The sequence below is a fragment of the Apteryx mantelli genome, chromosome 38 (assembly GCF_036417845.1).
Source record: "Apteryx mantelli isolate bAptMan1 chromosome 38, bAptMan1.hap1, whole genome shotgun sequence".
In the NCBI taxonomy this organism is placed as follows: Eukaryota; Metazoa; Chordata; class Aves; order Apterygiformes; family Apterygidae; genus Apteryx; species Apteryx mantelli.
Window position 1 is genome coordinate 20,550 of NC_090015.1, and position 24,087 is coordinate 44,636.

The window sequence follows — 24,087 nt, forward strand, 5'->3', positions numbered from 1 at the left end:
CATTGGGGATGTCAGGGACATTGGGGACATCTGGGACACAGAGGACATCAGGGACGTTGGGGGACGTTGGGGGCGTCAGGGACATCTGGGACATGGAGGACATCAGAGACGGGGATGGTGGGGACGTTGGGGATGTTGGAGACATCTGGGACATGGATGGCATCAGAGACAGGGACATTGGGGACATCTGGGACATGGAGGACATCTGAGACGTTGGGGATGTTGGGGACATCAGGGACATTGGGGATGTTGGGGACGTTGAGGACATCGGGGACATCAGGGACATCTGGGACATGGAGGACATCAGGGACATTGGGGCTGTCGGGGATGTTGGGGACGTTGGGGGTGTTGGGGACATGTGGGACATGGAGGACATCAGAGATGGGGATGGCGGGGACGTTGGGGACGCCGTTGGGGACACGGGGGACGCGGCGGGGCGGCGGCGCGACCGCACGCGGGCCGTCACCTTCCGCGTGCCCCACAACGCCGCCATGCAGCTCTACGACTACCGGGAGCGGCGGGCGCGGTGAGCGGGGACGTTGGGGACATCGGGGACATCGGGGAGGTTGGGGGCATCAGGGACATCTGGGACGTGGAGGACATCAGAGATGTTGGGGGTGTCAGGGATGTCGGGGACATTGGGGACATCAGGGATGTTGGAGACATCTGGGACATGGAGGACATCAGAGACGTTGGGGATGTTGGGGACGTCGGGGACATCGGGGGTGTTGGGGACGTCGGGGAGGTTGGGGGCGTCAGGGACATCTGGGACCTGGAGGACATCAGAGACGTTGGGAATATTGGGGATGTTGGGGACATCTGGGACGTGGAGAACATCAGAGACATTGGGGATGTTGGGGACATGGGGGACATTGGGGACATCAGGGACATGGAGGACATCAGGGACATTGGGGATGTTGGGGATGTTGGGGACATCTGGGACATGGAGGACATCAGGGACGTTGGGGATGGTGGGGACGTTGGGGACATCTGGGACATGGAGGACATCAGGGATGCTGGGGACATTGGGGAGGTTGGGGATGTTGGGGACATCTGGGACATGGAGGACATCAGGGACATTGGGGCTGTCGGGGATGTCAGGGATGTTGGGGACGTTGGGGGCGTTGGGGACATGTGGGACATGGAGGACAGCAGAGACGTTGGGGATGTTGGGGACGTTAAGGGGCATCAGGGACATCAGGGACATGGAGGACATCAGAGACGGGGATGTTGGGGACATTGGAGGTGTCGGGGACATCTGGGACATGGAGGACATCAGAGATGTTGGGGACATTGGGGAGGTTGGGGATGTTGGGAACGTTGGGGACATCAGGGACATTGGGGACATCTGGGACCTGGAGAACATCAGAGACGTTGGGAATATTGGGGACGTCGGGGACATCTGGGATCTGGAGGACATCAGAGACGTTGGAGATGTTGGGGGCGTTGGGGACATTGGAGACATGGAGGACATCAGGGACGTTGGGGACATTGGGGATGTTGGGAACATGGAGGACATCAGGGACATTGGGGCTGTTGGGGACGTTGGGGATGTCAGGGACGTTGGGGACATCTGGGACCTGGAGGACATCAGAGACGTTGGGGATGTTGGGGACATTGGGGACATGGAGGACATCAGAGATGGGGATGTTGGGGACATTGGGGACATCTGGGACATGGAGGACATCAGAGACGTTGGGGATGTTGGGAGCATTGGGGACATGGAGGACATCAGGGACATTGGGGATGTTGGGGACATTAAGGGGCATCAGGGACATCAGGGACTTGGAGGACATCAGAGACGTTGGGGACGTTGGGGGCGTCAGGGACGTCGGGGACATGGAGGACATCAGGGACGTTGGGGATGTTGGGGACATCAGGGACGTTGGGGACATCTGGGACACGGAGGACATCAGAGACGGGGACATTGGGGATGTCAGGGACATTGGGGACATCTGGGACACAGAGGACATCAGGGACGTTGGGGACATCGGGGTCGTTGGGGACATCTGGGACGTGGAGGACATCAGGGACGTTGGGGATGTTGGGAGCATTGGGGACATGGAGGACATCAGGGACATTGGGCCTGTTGGGGACGTTGGGGACGTTGGGGACATCTGGGACATGGAGGACATCAGGGACGTTGGGGATGTTGGGGACATTGGAGGTGTTGGGGACATCTGGGACATGGAGGACATCAGAGACGGGGACATTGGGGATGTTGGGGACGTTGGGGACATCAGGGACATGGAGGACATCAGGGACGTTGGGATGTTGGGGGCATTGGGGACATCGGGGACATGGAGAACATCAGAGACGTTGGGGACATTGGGGACGTTGGGGACATCGGGGACACAGAGGACATCAGGGACGTTGGGGATGTTGGGGACGTTGGGGACATCTGGGACGTGGAGGACATCAGGGACGTTGGGGATGTTGGGGACATCAGGGACGTTGGGGACATCTGGGACACGGAGGACATCAGAGATGGGGACATTGGGGATGTCAGGGACATTGGGGACATCTGGGACACAGAGGACATCAGGGACGTTGGGGACGTCGGGGGCGTCAGGGACATCTGGGACATGGAGGACATCAGAGACGGGGATGGTGGGGACGTTGGGGATGTTGGAGACATCTGGGACATGGATGGCATCAGAGACAGGGACATTGGGGACATCTGGGACATGGAGGACATCTGAGACGTTGGGGATGTTGGGGACATCAGGGACATTGGGGATGTTGGGGACGTTGAGGACATCGGGGACATCAGGGACATCTGGGACATGGAGGACATCAGGGACATTGGGGCTGTCGGGGATGTTGGGGACGTTGGGGGTGTTGGGGACATGTGGGACATGGAGGACATCAGAGATGGGGATGGCGGGGACGTTGGGGACGCCGTTGGGGACACGGGGGACGCGGCGGGGCGGCGGCGCAACCGCACGCGGGCCGTCACCTTCCGCGTGCCCCACAACGCCGCCATGCAGCTCTACGACTACCGGGAGCGGCAGGCGCGGTGAGCGGGGACGTTGGGGACATCGGGGACATCGGGGAGGTTGGGGGCATCAGGGACATCTGGGACGTGGAGGACATCAGAGATGTTGGGGGTGTCAGGGATGTCGGGGACATTGGGGACATCAGGGATGTTGGAGACATCTGGGACATGGAGGACATCAGGGACGTTGGGGATGTTGGGGACATTGGGATGTCGGGGACATTGGGGACATCTGGGACATGGAGGACATCAGAGACAGGGATGTTGGGGACCTCAAGGATATCTGGGACCTGGAGGACATCAGAGATGTTGGGGATGTTGGGGATGTTGGGGGCGTTGGGGACATCTGGGACATGGAGAACATCAGGGACATTGGGGATGTTGGGGGCTTTGGGGATATGGAGGACATCAGAGACGTTGGGAACGTTGGGGATGTTGGGGACATCTGGGACGTGGAGGACATCAGGGACGGGGACGTTGGGGACGTTGGGGACATCTGGGACATGGAGGACATCAGAGACATTGGGCCTGTTGGGGACGTTGGGGATGTTGGGGACATCTGGGACATGGAGGACATCAGAGACATTGGGCCTGTTGGGGACATTAAGGGGCATCAGGGACATCAGGGACTTGGAGGACATCAGAGACGTTGGGGACGTTGGGGGCGTTGGGGACATCGGGGACTTGGAGGACATCAGAGATGTTGGGGATGTCGGGGACGTTGGGGATGTTGGGGACATCTGGGACAGGGACATCTGGGACACGGAGGACATCAGGGACGTTGGGGACGTTGGGGACGTCGGGGCTGTTGGGGATGTCGGGGACGTTGAGGACATCATGGATGTCCATGGCGCTGGTGCCACCGGGGGGGGGGGCACGTGTGTGGGTGCGTGTGACCTGCGTGTGGGTGCGTGTGGGGGCACGTGACACCCACGTGACACCCGTGTGGGTGCGTGTGACACACATGTAGGTGCGTGTGACCTGCGTGTGGGTGCGTGTGACACCCGTGTTGGTGCGCGTGACGTGTGTGGGTGCCTATAACACACGTGTGGGTGCGTGACATTGCGTGTGGGTGCGTGTGACGTGTGTGGGTGCGTGTGACCCACGTGTGGGTGCATGTGGGTGCGTGTGGGGGGGCGTGACACCTGTGTGACACCCGTGTGGGCGCGTGTGACCCGTGTGTGGGTCTGTGTGGGTGCGTGTGACACCCGTGTGGGTGCGTGTGGGTGTGTGTGACCCACATGTGGGTGTGTGCGACCTGTGTGTGGGTGCGTGTGGCCCGCGTGTGGGCCCGTGTGACACCCGTGGGTGCGTGTGACACGCATGTGGATGCGTGTAGGTGCGTGTGACCCACGTGTGGGGGCATGTGGGGGTGCGTGACACCTGTGTGACACCCGTGTGGGTGCGTGTGACACACGTGTGGGTGCGTGTGACACATGTGGGTGCGTGTGACCCATGTGTGTGTGCGTGTGACACACGTGGGTGCGTGTGAAATGCATGTGGCTGCGTGTGACCCACGTGTGGGTGTGTGTGACACACGTGTGGGTGCGTGTGGGTGCGTGTGACACCCATGTGGGTGCGTGTGACCTGCGTGTGGGTGCATGTGACCCACGTGTGGGTGCGTGTGACACGTGTGGGTGCGTGTGGGTGCATGTGACACCCATGTGGGTGCGTGTGACCCGTGTGTGGGCCTGTGTGACCACTGTGGGTGCGTGTGACACACGTGTGGGTGCGTGTGACGTGGGAGTGGGTGCGTGTGACCTGCGTGTGGGTGCGTGTGACCCACGTGTGGGTGTGTGTGACCCACATGTGGCTGCATGTGACACCCGTGTGGGTGTGTGTGACCCACGTGTGGGGGCATGTGACCCACGTGTGGGGGCGTGTGGGGGCGCATGACACCTGTGTGACACCCGTGTGGGTGTGTGTGACCTGTGTGTGGGTGCGTGTGGGTGCGTGTGACACGTGTGGGTGTGTGTGACACCCGTGTGGGTGCGTGTGACCTGCGTGTGGGTGGGTGGGACACACGTGCGGGTGCGTGTAAAATGCGTGTGGGTGCGTGTGACACACATGTGGGGGTGTGTGACACGTGTGTGGGTGCGTGTGGGTGCGTGTGACACCTATGTGGGTGCATGTGACCTGCGTGTGGGTGCGTGTGACACGTGTGTGGGTGTGTGTGGGTGCGTGGGACCCGCATGTGGGTGCGTGTGACCTGCGTGTGGGCCTGTGTGACCCCCGTGGGCGCGTGTAACACGCGTGTGGGTGCGTGTAACACGTGTGTGGGTGCGTGTGACCTGCGTGTGGGCCCATGTGACCCCTGTGGACGCGTGTAACACACGTGTGGGTGCGTGTGGGTGTGTGTGACCCACGTGTGGGTGCGTGTGACCTGCGTGTGGGCCTGTGTGACCCCCGTGGGTGTGTGCAACATGCGTGTGGGGGCGTGTGACCCACGTGTGGGGGCGTGTGGGGGCGCATGACACCTGTGTGACACCCGTGTGGGTGCGTGTGACCTGTGTGTGGGTGCGTGTGGGTGTGTGTGACACGTGTGGGTGTGCGTGACCCACGTGTGGGTGTGTGTGACCTGCGTGTGGGTGGGTGGGACACACGTGGGTGCGTGTAAAATGCGTGTGGGTGCGTGTGACCCGCGTGTGGGTGTGTGACACGTGTGTGGGTGCGTGTGGGTGCGTGTGACACCCATGTGGGTGCGTGTGACCTGCGTGTGGGTGCATGTGACCCGCGTGTGGGTGCGTGTGACCTGCGTGTGGGCCCGTGTGACCCCCGTGGGTGCGTGTAACACGCGTGTGGGTGCGTGTGGGTGCGGGTGACCCACGTGTGGGTGCGTGTGACCTGCGTGTGGGCCTGTGTGACCCCCGTGGGTGGGTGCAACACGCGTGTGGGTGCGTGTGATGCGCGTGTGGCTGCGTGTGACCCCTGTGTGGCTGCGTGTGGGGACGCGTGACACCCGTGGGACCCCCGTGGGGTGACCCCCGTGTCCCCCGTGTCCCCACGCAGGGTGGTGCTGGGCCCCGAGCTGGCGCTGCTGGCGCCCGGCGAGCAGCCCACGGCGCCGTCCCTCTCCGGGGGGGGACACGTGTGACCCCCGCGTGGGTGCGTGTGACACCTGTGGGGTGACACGTCACGCGTGTGGGTGCGTGTGACATGTGTATGGGTGCGTGGGAGACGTGTGGGTGCGTGTGACCCGTATGTGGGTGTGGGTGACCTGCGTGTGGGTCCATGTGACACACACGTGGGTGCGTGTGACATGCGTGTGGGTGCGTGTGACGTGGGAGTGGGTGCGTGTGACCTGCGTGTGGGTGCGTGTGACCCACGTGTGGGGGTGTGTGGGGGCGCATGACACCTGTGTGACACCCGTGTGGGTGCGTGTGACCTGCGTGTGGGTGCGTGTGGGTGTGTGTGACACGTGTGGGTGTGCGTGACCCACGTGTGGGTGTGTGTGACCTGCGTGTGGGTGGGTGGGACACACGTGCGGGTGCGTGTGAAATGCGTGTGGGTGCGTGTGACCCACATGTGGGGGTGTGTGACGCGTGTGTGGGTGCGTGTGGGTGCGTGTGACACCTATGTGGGTGCATGTGACCTGCGTGTGGGGGCGTGTGACCCGCGTGTGGGTGCGTGACATGTGTGTGGGTGTGTGTGGGTGCGTGGGACCCGCGTGTGGGTGCGTGTGACCTGCGTGTGGGCCTGTGTGACCCCCGTGGGTGCGTGTAACACGCGTGTGGGTGCGTGTAACACGTGTGTGGGTGCGTGTGACCTGCGTGTGGGCCCGTGTGACCCCCGTGGGCGCGTGTAACACACGTGTGGGTGCGTGTGGGTGCGTGTGACCCATGTGTGGGTGCGTGTGACCGGCGCGTGGGTGCGTGTGGGTGCGTGTGACGTGGGTGTGGGTGCGTGTGGGTGCATGTGACATGCATGTGGGTGCGCGTGACCCCCGTGGGGTGACCCCCGTGTCCCCCCCACCCACGCAAGGTGGTGCTGGGCCCCGAGCTGGCGCTGCTGGCGCCCGGCGAGCAGCCCACGGCGCCGTCCCTCTCCGGGGTGGGACGCGTGTGACCCCCGTGGGGACCCGCGTGGGTGCGTGTGACCCCCGTGGGGTGACCCCCGTGTCCCCCCCACCCACGCAGGGTGGTGCTGGGCCCCGAGCTGGCGCTGCTGGCGCCCGGCGAGCAGCCCACGGTGCTGTCCCTCTCCGGGGGGGGACGCGTGTGACCCCCGCGTGGGTGCGTGTGGGTGCGTGTGACCCCCGTGGGGATGCGTGTGACCCCCGTGGGGTGACCCCCGTGTCCCCCGTGTCCCCACGCAGGGTGGTGCTGGGCCCCGAGCTGGCGCTGCTGGCGCCCGGCGAGCAGCCCACGGCGCCGTCCCTCTCCGGGGTGGGACACGTGTGACCCCCGTGGGGACCCGCGTGGGTGCGTGTGACCCCCGTGGGGTGACCCCCGTGTCCCCCGTGTCCCCACGCAGGGTGGTGCTGGGCCCCGAGCTGGCGCTGCTGGCGCCCGGCGAGCAGCCCACGGCGCCGTCCCTCTCCGGGGGGGGACGCGTGTGACCCCCGCGTGGGTGCGTGTGACCCCCGTGGGGTGACCCCCGTGTCCCCCGTGTCCCCACGCAGGGTGGTGCTGGGCCCCGAGCTGGCGCTGCTGGCGCCCGGCGAGCAGCCCACGGTGCTGTCCCTCTCCGGGGGACGCCCCAAGCGTCCCCACGCCCGCCGCGCCCTCTGCCTGCTGCTGGGCCCCGACTTCTGCGCCGACCTCGTGGCCATCGAGACCGCCGACCACGCCCGCCTCCAGCTCCAGCTCGCCTACAACTGGTGGGCGGGGCTTCGCGGGGGGGGCGGGGCTTGGCCCGCGGGGGCGGGTGGGGCTCGAGGGGGCGGGGGCTCATGTGGAGGAGGGCTGGGGGCTGGGGAGCTCCTAGGTGGGGAGAAGGGGAGGTGGGGCCTAGGGAGGGGGCGTGGCTTAACAGAGGAGGCAGGGTTTGTGGGCGGGGCTTGGACCTAGGGGTGGGGCTTGAGGGGGCGGGGCTCAGGGGAGGAGGTCTGGGGGAGGAGGTCTGGGGGCTGGGGTGCTCCCGGGTGGGGAGAAAGGGAGGTGGGGCCTAGGGAGGGGGCGTGGCTTAACACAGGAGGCGGGGATTGTGGGCGGGGCTTGGCCGCAGGGTGGGGCTTGAGGGGGCAGGGCTTATGGGAAGAGGTCTGGGGGAGGTGGGATGGGGCTGGGGAGCTCTTAGGTAGGGAGAAAGGGAGGTGGGGCCTAGGGAGGGGCGGGGCTTAAGCCAGGAGGCGGGGCTTGTGGGCGGGGTTTGGACCGGGGGGGCAGGACTTAGCCCAGGGGGGCGGCACTTGGCTCCAGCAGGGGGCTGGGGAGCTCCTAGGTAAGGAGAAAGGGAGGTGGACCCTGGGGAGGGGGTGTGGTTTAAGACAGGGGGTGGGGCTTGTGGGCGGGGTTCGGACAAGGGGGCGGGACTTAGCCCAGGGGGGCGGTGCTTGGTTCCAGTAGGGGACCAGGGAGCTGTGATGGGGCTGGGAAGCTCCCAGGTGGGGAGACAGGGAGGCGGAGCCTGGGCAGGGGGTGGGGCTTAATCAAGGGGCAGGACTGGTGAGCAGAAGGGGGGTGGTGCTAGGTGGAAGGGGGCGTGGCTTGGTGGAAGGGGGCGTGGCTAGGTGGAAGGGGGCGTGGCCAGGGGATTCCACTCTGGTTTCTGCAAAGGGGGCCGAGCCTGGCAGGGGAAGGGGCAGGAAGGGGGGCGTGGCCTGGCGGTGGGGCGTGGCCTGAGGCGGGGGCGTGGCCAGGGGAAAGGGGGCGTGTGTTTGTAGGGGGCGTGGCCAGGGGATTCCGCTCTGGCTTCCTCAAAGGGGGCCGAGCCTGGCAGGGGAAGGGGCAGGAAAGGGGGGGGCGTGGCCTAGCATTTTAGGGGGGGCGTGCCCTGGCGGTGGGGCGTGTCTTGGCGGTGGGCGTGGCCAGGGGAAGGGGGCGTGGCCAGGGGAGAAGGGGGCGTGGCCTGGGGTGGCCGTAGGAGTTCTTACTGCTGCAAAGGACGGGAAGGAGAAGGAGCAGGAAAAAGGGGGGCGGGGCCTGGTGGGTGATGGGGGCGTGGCCCCGTGGCGCGGAGGGGGCGGGGACACTGAGGCCACGCCCCCCGCAGGCACTTCGAGGTGCCGGAGGCGCCGGAGGAGCTGGGCCGCCTCTTCAGCGTCCCCGACTTCGTGGGTGACGCCTGCAAGGCCCTGGCGTCCCGCGTGCGCGGCGCCGTCGCCGCCGTCTCCTTCGACGACTTCCACAAGGTGACGTCGTGTCCCGTCACCGTGTGTCACCGCGCGTCACCCCGTGTCACCCCCCCGGGGCCTCCCGCCTCCTCCCGGCCGCGGCGCGGCACGGCCGCGGGTCTCCGCGTCGTCTCCCGGCGCCCCGTGTCACCCCCAGGTCATCCCGTCTCGCCCTCAGGTCATCACATGTCATCACCAGGTCATCCCGTGTCATCACTAGGTCATCCCGTGTCACCCCCAGGTCAACCCATGTCGTCACTAGGTCATCCCGTGTCACCCCTAGGTCAACACGTGTCACCCCTAGGTCATCCCATGTCATTGCCAGGTCATCCCGTGTCGCCCTCAGGTCATCATGTGTCATCACCAGGTCATCCCGTGTCATCACTAGGTCATCCCGTGTCACCCCTAGGTCAACCCGTGTCACCCCCAGGTCAACCCATGTCGTCACTAGGTCATTCCGTGTCACCCCTAGGTCAACACGTGTCACCCCTAGGTCATCCCATGTCATTGCCAGGTCATCCCGTGTCCCCCCTAGGTCAACCTGTGTCACCCTCAGGTCAACCCGTGTCACCCCCAGGTCATCCCATGTCACCCCCATGTCATCCCATGTCATTGCCAGATCATCCCGTGTCACCCCCAGGTCATCCCGTGTCATTGCCAGGTCATCCCATGTCACCCTTAGGTCAACCCATGTCACCCTCAGGTCATCCCATGTCATCGCTAGGTCATCCCATGTCACCCCTAGGTCAACCTGTGTCACCCCCAGGTCATCCCAAGTCATCGCTAGGTCATCCCATGTCATTGCCAGGTCATCCCGTGTCACCCCTAGGTCAACCCGTGTCACCCCCAGGTCATCCCACATCATCCCCAGGTCGTCCCCTGTCATTGCCAGGTCATCTCCTGGCACCCCATATCACCCCCAGGTCATCCCGTGTCACCGCTAGGTCATCCCGTGTCACCCCTGGGTCATCCCGTGTCATCGCTAGGTCATCCCATGCCACCTCCAGATCATCCCGTGTCATCACCAGGTCATCTGGCACCTCCTGTCATTGCCAGGTCCTCCCATGTCATTGCCAGGTCATCCCCTGTCACCCCCGGGTCATCCCATGTCACCCCCAGGTTGCCCTGCGTCATTCCGTGTCGCTGCACGTCATCCCGTGTCATCCCCGGGTGTCCCCGCGTCACCCAACATTATTCCGCTGTCATCCTGTGTCACCACATGTCATCCCGTGTCACCACATGTCATCGCCGTGTCCCCTTGTGTCACCCCATGTCACCCCATGTTGTCCTGGGTCATCCCTGGGTCAACCCGTGTCACCCGGGGTTACTCTGTGTCACCTCAAGTCATCCCCATGTCATCCTGTGTCATCCCCATGTCACTCCATGTCCCCCATGACATCCCTGTGTTGTCCCATGTCACCCCATGTCACTGCACGTCACCCTGTGTCAACCCCGTGTGTCCTCATGTCATCCCGTGTCAGCCTTGAGTCATCTTTTGTCACCCCATGTCATCGCGTGTCCACATTATGTCACCATATGTCATCCAGGTCACCCCATGTCCTGTGTCACTGTGTGTCACGCCTGTGTCACCCCCCGTGTCCCCACGTCACCCCCACGACGCCTTGTGCCAGCCCGTGTCGTTCCTGCGTGTCCCCGTGTTGCTCCTTGTCCCCTTGTCCCCACCATGTCCCCGCTGTCCCAATGGCCTTGTGTCCCCTGGTGTCCCTGTGTCCCCAATGTGCCCTAATGTCCGTGGTGTCCCCAGTGCCCCCAACATCTCCAATGTCCCTGCTGTCCCCTAACTTCCCTGGTGTCCCCTAATGTCCCCAGAGCTCGAACCCCGTGATCTGCCCGGCCCTGTTCAGCTTCAGCGAGGCCCCATGTCCCCAATGTCCCCAATGTCCCCGACGTCCCCAATGTCCCTGATGTCCCCAATGCCCCCAATATCTCCAATGTCCCCGATGTCCCCAATGTCCCTGATGTCCCTGATGTCCCCAATGTCCCCGACGTCCCCATCGTCCCTGATGTCCCCAATGCCCCCAATATCTCCAATGTCCCCGATGTCCCCAATGTCCCTGATGTCCCTGATGTCCCCAACGTCCCTGATGTCCCCAATGCCCCCAATATCTCCAATGTCCCCGATGTCCCCAATGTCCCTGATGTCCCCGATGTCCCCAGAACTCCAACCGGGTGATCTGCTCGGCCGTGTTCGGCTTCAACGAGGCCCCATGTCCCTAATGTCCCGTAATGTCCCCAATGCCCCGTAATGTCCCCGATGTCCCCAACATCCTCAATGTCCCCAATGTCCCCAACGTCCCCGATGTCCCCGACGTCCCCGCCGTCCCCAGAACTCCAACCGGGTGATCTGCTCGGCCGTGTTCGGCTTCGATGAGGCCCCGTGTCCATAATGTCCCGTAATGTCCCCAATGTCCCCAACATCCTCAATGTCCCCAATGTCCCCGATGTCCCTGATGTCCCTGACGTCCCCGCCGTCCCCAGAACTCCAACCGGGTGATCTGCTCGGCCACGTTCGGCTTCGACGAGGCCCCGTGTCCATAATGTCCCGTAATGTCCCCAATGTCCCCAAGGTCCCCGACATCCCCAATGTCCCCGATGTCCTGACATCCCCGATGTCCCCAATGTCCCCGATGTCCCCAGAACTCCAACTGGGTGATCTGCTCGGCTGTGTTCGGCTTCGATGAGGCCCCGTGTCCCTAATGTCCTGTAATGTCCCCGATGTCCCAACGTCCCCAACGTCCCCAATGTCCTCAATGTCCCCAACATCCCTGATGTCCCCAACGTCCCTGATGTCCCCAGAACTCCAACCGGGTGATCTGCTCAGCCGTGTTCGGCTTCGACGAGGCCCCGTGTCCATAATGTCCCATGATGTCCCCAACATCCCTGATGGCCCTGATGTCCCCGACGTCCCTGATGTCCCCGATGTCCCTGATGTCCCCAACGTCCCTGCTGTCCCCAGAACTCCAACCGGGTGATCTGCTCGGCCGTGTTCGGCTTCAACGAGGCCCCGTGTCCCTAATGTCCCATGATGTCCCCGATGTCCCCAACGTCCCTGATGTCCCCGATGTCCCCGACGTCCCCAACGTCCCCAGAACTCCAACCGGGTGATCTGCTCGGCCGTGTTCGGCTTCGACAAGACCCTATGTCCCTAATGTCCCGTAATGTCCCCGATGTCCCGTAATGTCCCTGCTGTCCCCAACATCCTCAATGTCCCCAACGTCTCCGATGTCCCCGACATCCCTGATGTCCCCGATGTCCCCAGAACTCCAACCGGGTGATCTGCTCGGCCGTGTTCGGCTTCGACGAGGCCCCGTGTCCCTAATGTCCCGTAATGTCCCCAATGTCCCCAACGTCCCCGATGTCCCCGATGTCCCTGACGTCCCCGATGTCCCCAATGTCCCCGATGTCCCCAGAACTCCCAACCGGGTGATCTGCTCGGCCGTGTTCGGCTTCGACGAGGGCGGCCGCCTGCGCGAGCGCCTCCGCTTCGCCCCCAACGGCCTGGTGGTCACCAGCGTGGACATCCAGAGCGTGGAGCCCGTGGACCAGCGGACGCGCGACGCCCTGCAGCGCAGCGTCCAGCTCGCCATCGAGATCGCCACCAACTCCCAGGAGGCCACCGCCAGGTCCCGTGGCCCCGCGCGTCCCCGCGGGTCCCCAAGGGTCCCCCCCGTGTTGTCCCGCGTCCTCCTGTATCTCCCACCTTGCCCGTGTCTTGACCTTCCCATGTTCTCATGTATCTTCTCATGTCTTGCCATGTTCTCCATGTCCCCATGGGTCCCCGTGGGTCCCTCTCGTCCCCTATCCCCCACCTTGCCCATGTCCTGGTGGTCCCGTGTTCTCTCATGACCTGCCACGTCCCTCATGTCACCTCCATGTCCCCATGGGTCCCCAAGGGTCCCCCCCCGTGTTGTCCCGCGTCCTCCTGTATCCCCCACCTTGCCCGTGTCTTGATGTCCCCATGTTCTCATGCATCTTCTCATGTCTTGCCACGTTCTTCATGTCACCTCCATGTCCCCATGGGTCCCCAAGGGTCCCCCTCGTGTTGTCCCACGTCCTCCCGTATCCCCCACCTTGCCCATGTCCTGGTGTCCCCATGTTCTCATGTATCTTCTCATGTCTTGCCATGTTCTCCATGTCACCTCCATGTCATCATGGGTCCCCAAGGGTCCCTCTCGTCCCCTATCCCACACCTTGCCCGTGTCCTGGTGGTCCCATGTTCTCATGTATCTTTTCCTGACCTGCCACGTCCCCCATGTCACCTCCATGTCACCATGGGTCCCCGTGGGTCCCTCTCGTCCCCTATCCCCCACCTTGCCCATGTCCCGGTGGTTCCGTGTTCTCATGTATCTTCTCATGACCTGCCACGTCCCCCGTGTCACCCCTATGTCCCCATGGGTCCCCAAGGGTCCCTCTCGTCCCCTATCCCCCACCTTGCCCATGTCCTGGTGGTCCCGTGTTCTCTCATGACCTGCCACGTCCCCCATGTCACCTCCATGTCACCATGGGTCCCCAAGGGTCCCCCCCGTGTTGTCCCGCGTTCTCCCATATCCCCCACTTTGCCCGTGTCTTGATGTCCCCATGTTCTCATGCATCTTCTCATGTCTTGCCATGTTCTCCATGTCACCTCCATGTCCCCATGGGTCCCCGTGGGTCCCTCCCGTGTTGTCCCGTGTCCTCCCGTATCCCCCACTTTGCCCGTGTCCTGGTGTCCCCATGTTCTCATGTATCTTCTCATGACCTGCCACATCCCCCATGTCCCCATGGGTCCCCAAGGGTCCCTCTCGTCCCCTATCCCCCACCTTGCCCGTGTCCCGGTGGTTCCGTGTTCTCATGTATCTTCTCATGACCTGCCACGTCCCCCTGTGTCACCCCTATGTCCCCATGGGTCCCCGTGGGTCCCTCTCGTCCCCTATCCCCCACCTTGCCCATGTCCTGGTGGTCCCATGTTCTCTCATGACCTGCCACGTCCCTCATGTCACCTCCATGTCCCCATGGGTCCCCAAGGGTCCCCCCCGTGTTGTCCCGCGTCCTCCTGTATACCCCACCTTGCCCGTGTCCTGGTGTCCCCATGTTCTCATGCATCTTCTCATGTCCTGCCATGTTCTCCATGTCACCTCCATGTCATCATGGGTCCCCAAGGGTCCCTCTCGTCCCCTATCCCCCACCTTGCCCGTGTCCTGGTGGTCCTGTGTCCTCATGTATCTTCTCATGACCTGCCACGTCCCCCGTGTCACCTCCATGTCATCATGGGTCCCCGTGGGTCCCTCTTGTCCCCTATCCCCCACCTTGCCCGTGTCCTGGTGGTCCTGTGTCCTCATGTATCTTTTCCTGACCTGCCACGTCCCCCATGTGACCTCCATGTCCCCATGGGTCCCCGTGGGTCCCTCTTGTCCCCTATCCCCCACCTTGCCCGTGTCCTGGTGGTCCCGTGTCCTCATGTATCTTCTCCTGACCTGCCACGTCCCTCATGTCACCTCCATGTCCCTCCATGTCCCCCCATGTCCTCCATGTCCCCCATGTCCCCCATGTCACCTCCATGTCCCTCCATGTCCCTCCATGTCCCCCATGTCCCTCCATGTCCCCCCATGTCCCTCCATGTCCTTCCATGTCCCTCCATGTCCCATGTCCCCCATGTCCCCCCACGTCCCCCCACGTCCCCCCACGTCCCCCATGTCCCTCCATGTCCCCCCATGTCCATGTCCCCCCATGTCCCTCCATGTCCCACCATGTCCTCCATGTCCCTCCATGTCCCCCATGTCCCCCATGTCCCTCCATGTCCCCCCATGTCCCTCCATGTCCCCCCATGTCCCCCAAGTCCCCCCATGTCCCCCCCATGTCCCTCCATGTCCCTCCATGTCCCCCCATGTCCCCCCATGTCCCTCCATGTCCCCCCATGTCCCCCATGTCCCCCATGTCCCCCCATGTCCCCCCATGTCCCCCATGTCCCTCCATGTCCCTCCATGTCCCCCCATGTCCCCCCATGTCCCTCCATGTCCCCCACGTCCCCCCACGTCCCCCAAGTCCCTCCATGTCCCCCCATGTCCCTCCATGTCCCTCCATGTCCCCCCATGTCCCCCATGTCCCCCATGTCCCCCATGTCCCTCCATGTCCCCCCATGTCCCTCCATGTCCCTCCATGTCCCCCCATGTCCCCCATGTCCCTCCATGTCCCTCCATGTCCCCCCATGTCCCACCATGTCCTCCATGTCCCTCCATGTCCCTCCATGTCCCCCATGTCCTTCCATGTCCTTCCATGTCCCCCCATGTCCCTCCATGTCCCTCCATGTTCTCCATATCCACGTCCACGTCCCCCCCATGTTCCCCATCCCCCCGCGTCCCCCCGCGCCCCACGTGTCCCCCTGCGTCCCCACGTGTCCCCCCGTGTCCCCTCGCAGGCAGGAAGCAGAGCGCCTGGCGCAGGAGGCCCGGGGTCGCCTCGAGCGGCAGCGGCTGCTCGACCAGGCCGAGGCCGAACGGGCGCGTCGGGCCCTGCTCGAGCTCGAGGCCCTCAGGTGAGCCCTTCCCAGCATGCCCCGGGGCTCCTCCGCCTTCCCAGCGTGCCCCGGGGCAACTGCCTTCCCAGCATGCCCTGGGGCAACCACCCTCCCGGGGGACCTGGGCGCCCTCCGCTAGTCTAGACCATCTCAGGCTCCTCCACTATCCCAGAATGCCCTGGGGGCCTTTGCTATCCCAGCATGCCCTAGGGCTCCTCTGCCTTCCCAGCATGCCCCGGGGCTCCTCCACCTTCCCAGCATGCCCTGGGGTTCCTCCACCTTCCCAGCATGCCCCGGGGCAACCACCCTCCCAGGGGACCTGGGCGCCCTCTGCTAGTCTAGACCATCTCCGGCTCCTCCACTATCCCAGAATGCCCTGGGGGGGCCTCTGCTATCCCAGCGTGCCCCGGGGCTCCTCCACCTTCCCAGCATGCTCCGGGGCTCCTCTGCTATCCCAGCATGCCCTGGGGCCTTCAGCCATCCCAGCATGCCCTGGGTTCCTCCACCATCCCACCATGCCCCAGGGCCCCTCCACTATCCCAGCATCCCCCAGGGCTGCTCTGATATCCCAGCATGCACCAGGGCCCTCAGCCATCCCAGCATGCCCTGGGGCTCCTCCGGGGGCAGAGCCACGTGTGTGTGGGGGGGGTGCCTTGGTGTGGGGGCGTGGCCTGAGGGAGGGCAGGTGCTGGGTGGGGGCGTGGCTTTGGCAGGGGGCGTGGCCTGGGGTGGCTGGCGCTCTGGAGGGGGGCGTGGCTTGGCGCAAGGGCTGGGTGGGGGTGGGCAGGGCTGGGCGTGGGGGGGCGTGGCTTGGCGGTGGGCGTGGCCCGGTGGGCGGGAACACCCCCAGGAGCAGGGGAGGTGGGAATGGAGCCCCTGGGCCAGGGGGAGGGGGGCTCCCGCAGCTCAGTTTGGGAGGGGGCGTGGCCTGGGGCGGGGGGGCGGGGTCACCTCGCGGTGACCCCGCCCCTTGCAGCGCGGCGGTGGAGAGCACGGGGGCGGCGCGGGCGGAGGCGCAGGCCCGGGCGGAGGCCGCCCGCATCGAGGGCGAAGCCGCCATCCTGCAGGCCAAGCTCAAGGCCGAGGCCGCCGCCATCGAGGCGGTGCGTGCGGGGCGGGCGGGGGGCGGGGCTTGGCGGCGCGGGGGGCGGGGCTTGGCGGCGGGGGGGGCGACCGCGTGGCGGAGGGGGGGCGGGCAGGGTGGAGGGGGGGGGTGTCTGAGCGCGGCCACGCCCCCAGGGGGCGGGGCTGCCGCACGCGCAGGCGCGGTAGCCGCGGGGGGGGGGTGAAGGGGAGCGCGCAGGCGCAGTAGCCGCGGAAAGGGGGGGCGGCCAGGTGAGCGCGCAGGCGCAGTAGCCGCCGTGGGGGGGGCCGAGTGCGCAGGCGCGGTTGCCCGGGGGGGGGGCAAGGGGAGCGCGGAGGCGCAGTAGCCGCGGTGGGGGGGGGGGGGTTGAGTCGAGCGCGCAGGCGCAGAAGCCGCGGGGGGGGGGGGGTGAGGCGAGCGCGCAGGCGCAGTAGCGACGGTGGGGGGCGGCCAGAAGAGCGCGCAGGCGCAATAGCCGCGGGGGGGGGGGGTTGAGGGGAGCGCGCAGGCGCAGTAGCCACGTGGGGGGGGTTGAGGCGAGCGCGCAGGCGCAGTAGCCGCGGGGGGGTGGCAAGGGGAGCGCGCAGGCGCAGTAGCCGCGGTGGGGGGGGGGTTGAGTCGAGCGCGCAGGCGCAGAAGCCGCGGGGGGGGGGGTGAGGCGAGCGCGCAGGCGCAGTAGCGACGGTGGGGGGGCGGCCAGAAGAGCGCGCAGGCGCAGTAGCCGCGGGGGGGGGGGGTTGAGGCGAGCGCGCAGGCGCAGTAGCCGCGGGGGGGGGGGGCAGGGCGGCAAGGGGAGCGCGCAGGCGCAGTAGCCACGTGGGGGGTTGAGGGGAGCGCGCAGGCGCAGTAGCCGGGGGGGTGAGGGGAGCGCGCAGGCGCAGTTGCCGCGGGGGGGGGGCTGAGGCGAGCACGCAGGCGCAGTAGCCGCGGAGGGGGGGGGGGGGGGGCGGCAAGGCGAGCGCGCAGGCGCAGTAGCTGCGGTGGGGGGGTGAGGCGAGCGCGCAGGCGCAGTAGCCGCGGGGGGGGGCTGAGGCGAGCGCGCAGGCGCAGTAGCCGCGGGGGGGGGGGAGAAGCGGCGGCCAGGGGAGAGCGCAGGCGCGGCAGGTTCGCCGGGCGCGGGGGGGGGGGGGGGAGGTGTCCCGCGGCGGGCGGGGCCGTGCCTGACGGCGGCCCCGCCCCCCCCCACCGCGCAGGAGGCGGAGCTGGCGCGGCTGGAGCGCGCGCAGGCGCAGGAGCTGCGGGTGCGGCGGGCGCGGGCGGAGGCGGAGGCGGCGCACGCGCAGGCCATGGCCGAGGTGGAGGGGGGGGCGCGTGCGCGACGTGGCCGCCGCCCTCGGCCCTGACGTCATCCGCGACATCGCGCGCGCCGGGCCCGAGCTCCAGGTGGGCGGGGCCTCTGCGCGTGCGCGGGGGGGGGAACCGCGCGGTGGGGGGGCGGGGCCTGCGCGGTGGGGGGCGGGGCCATGGGGGGGTTGCCCCGGGGGTGGGGTCGCGGGGGGGTTGGGGTCCCAATGGGGGAGGGGCCCCAAAGGTGGTGGGCGGGACCTGGAGGGGGCGGGGTCTCCGTGGGTGGGGGCGTGGCCCTGGCGGGGGTGGGCGGGCCAAGAAGGGGGGGTCTCCCCACAGGAGCAGGGTCCAAGTGGGCTGGGCGGGGCCTCGGTGGGGGCGGGGCCTGAAGGGGAGTGGGTGGAGCACGAAGGGGGCACCCAATGGGGGTGGGGCCTCGAGGGGGGTCCCCAGGGGAGTGGGCGGGGCCTCGAGGCAGAGGTGGGGCCCGATGGGGGCGGGGCCTCCAAGGAGAGTGGGGCCTTGAAGGGGAGGGGCTCCCTCTGAGGGGCGTGACTTCTACTTGGGGGCGGGGCCAGGGGCAGCTCGCTCTCCCCCAGGGAGGGCGGGGGAGGCCGCCGGGGCGGGAAAGAGGGGAGGGGCGTGGCCCGTGGCTGGTGGGTGTGGCCTGAGGGGTGTGGCCCGAGGAGGGGGCGTGGCCTGAGAGGGGGCGTGTCCCACAGGTGAAGCTGCTGCAGGGCCTGGGGCTGCAGTCGACGCTCATCACCGACGGCGCCGCCCCCCTCAACCTCTTCGCCACCGCCCGGGGGCTCCTGGGGCTGGCCCCGCCCCCCGACCCCGCCCCCGGACACGCCCCCTGAGCCCCCCGGGCTCCGCCCCCCCCGCTCGCCAATAAAGGCGGCCCTTGGCAGTGATGATGTCGTGGCGGTGATGTCAGCGGTGGGGGCGGGGCACTGGGGGCGGGGTGTCACAGGATTGGGGGCTGGGCACTGTGACGTCATCAAGGCGGGGCTGCTGCTGGCTGTGATGTCACAGCTCTGGGAGCGTGGCGACCAATGAGGTCGGGGCGGCGCACCCGGGCGTGATGTCATCAGCTTTGGGGGGGAGGGGGCCGGGGTGTGATGTCATGGCCCCGGGGGGGGGGGCGTTGGGGGCCGTGATGTCATAGGGCCGGGGGAGGGGGCGGGGCTGCGATGTCGCAGGGCGGCGCCGGGGGCTGTGATGTCACCGGGCTGGGGCGTGACGTCACCAGGCTGCGGTGTGATGTCACCGGGGTGGGGGCGTGATGTCACCGGGCTGCGGTGTGATGTCACCGGGCTGGGACGCGACGTCGGGGTGGGGGGGGGGGGCAGCGCTGGGGGTCGTGATGTCACCAGGCTGCATGTGTGATGTCACCGAGCTGGGGTGTGATGTCACCGAGCTGGGGCGTGATGTCACCAGGGTGGGGGAGGGGGGGGGCGGTGCGGGGGTCCCCGGACACCTGGGCCCCCCCCCGAAAACAGGACGCGGCGGCTCCCGAAGGCTCCTTTAATACTGAGGTTATTGCTGCTGCGCGGGGGCCCCCCCCGGGGGGGGGGACGGACGGACGGACGGACGGACCCAGGTGTCCCCGGAGCCCCCCGGGGGGGCTGCTACTGTCCCGGGGGCACCCAAGGGTGCTCCTGGGGGGGGGGAGGGGCGTCACCGCCACCTGGGGAGCCGGGGGGGGGGGCTGCTACGGTCCTGGGGACAACCAAGGAGGGGGGGGGGCTGGGTGTCCTGGGGGCACCCATGGGTGCTCCTGGGGGGGGTCCCCACCCCTAGGATGGGTGCTGGACACCCTGAAGACATCTAAGGTGGCTTCTAGGGGGTGGTCACCACCCCTAGGACACCCCGGGGTGGGTGCTGGACACCCTGAAGACATCTAAGGTGGCTTCTGGGGGGTGGTCACCACCACTAGGACACCCTGGGGTGGGTGCTGGGTGCCCTAGGGGCACCCGTGGGGGCTCCTGGGAGATGGTCACCACCCCAGGACGCTACAAGGTGGGTCCTAAGTACGCTGGGGGCACCCAAGGGTGCTCCTGGGGGATGGGCAACATCTTGAGGGCGCCCAAGGGTGCTCGTAGGAGACGCCCACCACCCTGAGAACAAGCAGATGTGCTCCTGGGAGGCCCTGGAGACACCTAAAGGTGCTTCTAGGAGACGGCCACCACCCTGGTGACACCCAAGGGTGCTCCTAGGAGACGACCACCACCCTGAGAACACCCAAAAGTGCTTCTAGGAGATGACTACCACCCTCGTGACACCCAAGGGTGCTCCTAGAAGATGGCCACCACCTTGAGAACACCCAAGGGTGCTCCCGGGAGATGGTCTTCACCCTTGTGACACCCAAGGGTGCTCCTAGAAGATGGCCACCACCCTGAGGACACCCAAGGGTGCTCCTAGGAGATGGCCACCACCTTGAGAACACCCAAGGGTGCTCCCAGGAGACAACCACCACCCTGGTGACACCCAAGGGTGCTCCTAAAAGATGGCCACCACCCTGAGGACACCCAAGGGCGCTCCCAGGAGATGGCCACCACTCTGAGAACACCCAAGGGTGCTCCCAGGAGATGGCCACCACCCTGGTGACACCCAACAGTGCTCCTATGAGACGACCACCACCCTGGTGACACCCAAGGGTGCTCCTAAAAGATGGCCACCACCCTGATGACACCCAGAGGAGCTCCTAGAAGATGGCCACCACCCTGAGAACACCCAAAAGTGCTTCTAGGAGATGACCACCACCCTGGTGACACCCCAGGGTGCTCCTATGAGATAACCACCACTCTGGTGACACCCCAGGGTGCTCCTAAGAGACGACCACCACCCTGGTGACACCCCAGGGTGCTCCTATGAGATAACTACCACTCTGGTGACACCCAAGGGTGCTCCTAGGAGATGGCCACCACTCTGGTGACACCCAAGGGTGCTCCTAAGAGACAACCACCACCCTGGTGACACCCCAGGGTGCTCCTAGGAGATGGCCACCACTCTGGTGACACCCAAGGGTGCTCCTAGGAGATGGCCACCACTCTGGTGACACCCAAGGGTGCTCCTAAGAGACAACCATCACCCTGGTGACACCCAAGGGTGCTCCTAGGAGATGGCCACCACTCTGGTGACACCCAAGGGTGCTCCTATGAGATACCCACCACCCTGGTGACACCCCCATGGCGGGTCCTGGTCACCCCAGACACCCCCCCCCCCTCCCCCAAACCAGGGCTACACCCCCCCCACCCCCACCCCACCCACACCCCACCTCGCACCCCGACGGGCGCCGCAGCACCCCGGGGTGCCGGGCGGCATCAGGGAGGCGCCGGTGGGCGGAAGAGGCGCCAGGCGCCGCGGCAGATGAGGCCGAACCAGTAGAGCTGGGGGGCGAGGAGGGCGGCGGCGGCAGCGTTGTAGGCAGCAGGCAGCGCCGCCGGCACCCGCAGCAGCGGCAGCCCCGCGTGGCGCCCGTAGGCCCAGTACAGGTAAGGGAAGAGCAGCACCCGGCACCCGAAGAAGGTCACCAGCATGGCCAAGCCGTTGAGCTTGTGCAGCGCCGTGTGTTGCCGCTTGTACTGCCGGGTGAAGAGGGGGGACAACGGGGGACGCGGTCAGCGCGTAGGGGGTGGCCGGGGTCACCTCTATGGTCTCCCGAGGGATCCTGGTGGCCGGGGACCCTGGTTCACCCCTATGTTCTCCTGAGGGACCCGGGTGTCTGGTGGCCCCGATCCATCCCTACGTCCTCCTGAGGGACCCAGGTGTCCGGGGATCCTGGTGTCTGGTGGCCCCGATCCATCCCTACGTCCTCCCGAGGGACCCAGGTGTCCGGGGACCCTGGTTCACCCCTATGTTCTCCTGAGGAACCCGGGTGTCTGGTGGCCCCGATCCATCCCTACGTCCTCCCGAGGGACCCAGGTGGCCGGGGATCCTGGTTCACCCCTATGTTCTCCTGAGGAACCCGGGTGTCTGGTGGCCCCGATCCATCCCTACGTCCTCCTGAGGGACCCAGGTGGCCAGGGACCCTGGTTCACCCCTATGTTCTCCTGAGGGACCCGGGTGTCTGGTGGCCCCGATCCATCCCTACGTCCTCCCGAGGGACCCAGGTGGCCGGAGACCCAAGTGACCAGTGGCCCCGATCCACCCCACGTCTTCCCAAGGGACCCAGGCGTCCGGGCCCCACCCCGCCCTCCCCCCGAGGGGCCCAGGCGTCCGGCTCACCAGGATGAGCACCTTGCCGAGGCAGACGAAGGGGGTGCTCAGCTCCGCCATGAGGAGGCAGCCCAAGAAGAAGTCGCCCTTGCCCTGGCGCCACAGCTGGGGACACGAGGGGGGACACGGGGGGACACGGGGGGGGACACGGGTCACACGGGGGGGGGACACGGACACAGGTCACAAGGGGGAACAGGAGGACATGGGTCACATGACGTGGAGGACACCACCAGGACGTGGGGTGGCCTACCCGGGTTGCCCCCATCCCCACGGTGTCCCCAAGGTGTCCCCAACCCCCTCCCAACTCACGGAGGCCACAGGGAAGCAGAGCAGCACCGTGGTGGCCACCTCCTTGCCATGGTGGTGGCCTCCCATCCCGTGTTCCCCAAGAGGTTCCTCCATCCCCGAGCCATCTCTGTCCCCATGGTGTCCCCAGCTGCTGTCCCCACTCGATGGGGAAGCAGACGAGGACCATGGTGGCCACCACGAGCCCATCCTCGCCGACGTGGTGGCCACCCATCCCGTGTCTCCAAGAGGTTCCTCCGTCTCCAAGCCATGCTGGTGCCCCCAGGGTGTCCCCAACCCCCGTCCCCACTCATGGTGACCACGAGGACGCAGACGAGCACCACGGTGGCCACCACGAGAACGTCCCCGCCGAGGTGGTGGCCCCCCAACGCCACGTCCCCAAGAAGGTTCCTCCGCCCCCCCCAAGCCCCGTCCCCACGGGGAAGCAGACGAGCACCACGGCGGCCACCACGAGACCATCCCCGCCACGGTGGTGGCCCTCCATGCCACGTCCCCAAGAAGGTTCCTCCATCCCCGTCCCCTACTCACGGCGGCCACGGGGAAGCAGACGAGCACCATGGCGGCGTGGTGGAGCACCATGAGCAGGTCCTTGCGGAGGTAGGCGGCGGCGGCGGCCCGCAGCGACGGCGGTGGCCCGGCCTCGTGGCCCTTGACGCGTCCCCGGTGCCAGTGGCAGAGGAACATGGCGTAGACGTCGTAGACGAAGTAGGGCACCGCGAACTCCGGGTAGGCGCCCGCCAGCCAGTGCCTGTCCCCAAAAATGACGTCAGGGGACCCAGGCGTCCGGGAGGGACCCAGGCGTCCGGGCAGGGACCCGGGTGTCCAGGGGACCCGGGTGTTTGGTGGCCTCGTGGCCACCATCTCCCCTGGTTTCACTCTACATCTGGGTCATCTTCAAGGGACCCAGGCGTCCGGGGAGACTCGTGTCACCTCTAGAGGGACCAGGCGTCCGGGAGGGGCCCAGGCGTCCGGGGAGTCTCGCGTCACCTCTAGGGGGACCCGGGCGTCCGGGAGGGGCCCAGGCGTCCGGGGAGTCTCGCGTCACCTCTAGGGGGACCCGGGCGTCCGGGAGGGGCCCAGGCGTCCGGGGAGCCTCGCGTCACCTCTAGGGGACCCGGGCGTCCGGGAGGGGCCCAGGCGTCCGGGGAGTCTCGCGTCACCTCTAGGGGGACCCGGGCGTCCGGGAGGGGCCCAGGCGTCCGGGGAGTCTCGCGTCACCTCCAGGGGGACCCGGGCGTCCGGGAGGGGCCCAGGCGTCCGGGGAGCCTCGCATCACCTCTAGGGGGACCCGGGCGTCCGGGAGGGGCCCAGGCGTCCGGGGAGTCTCGCGTCACCTCTAGAGGGACCCGGGCGTCCGGGAGGGGCCCAGGCGTCCGGGGAGTCTCGCGTCACCTCTAGAGGGA

General features: G+C 66.6%; 2 protein-coding genes across 2 annotated transcripts in view; one reads left to right on the forward strand and one right to left on the reverse strand.

The window, feature by feature from the left end:
- MVP (major vault protein) overlaps positions 1-19,017 on the forward strand; it is a gene marked incomplete at its 5' end in the record, with an annotated part of 38,658 nt that extends 19,641 nt beyond the window's left edge. Inside the window, 9 exon segments of the mRNA XM_067314899.1 lie at positions 7,620-7,817; positions 9,152-9,290; positions 11,621-11,665; positions 12,750-12,916; positions 15,688-15,804; positions 16,763-16,889; positions 18,064-18,171; positions 18,173-18,253; positions 18,880-19,017. Coding sequence (XP_067171000.1) covers positions 7,620-7,817; positions 9,152-9,290; positions 11,621-11,665; positions 12,750-12,916; positions 15,688-15,804; positions 16,763-16,889; positions 18,064-18,171; positions 18,173-18,253; positions 18,880-19,017 — 1,120 coding nt within the window.
- Positions 19,018-21,415: 2,398 nt separating this feature from the next.
- The window catches only part of TLCD3B (TLC domain containing 3B), a 57,018-nt gene continuing 54,346 nt past the window's right edge, over positions 21,416-24,087 (reverse strand). Inside the window, exons 3-5 of the mRNA XM_067314898.1 lie at positions 23,213-23,432; positions 22,388-22,483; positions 21,416-21,744 (exon numbers count right to left, since the gene is read on the reverse strand). Coding sequence (XP_067170999.1) covers positions 21,484-21,744; positions 22,388-22,483; positions 23,213-23,432 — 577 coding nt within the window. The 3' untranslated portion in view covers positions 21,416-21,483. The remainder of the gene's footprint in view (positions 21,745-22,387; positions 22,484-23,212; positions 23,433-24,087) is intronic.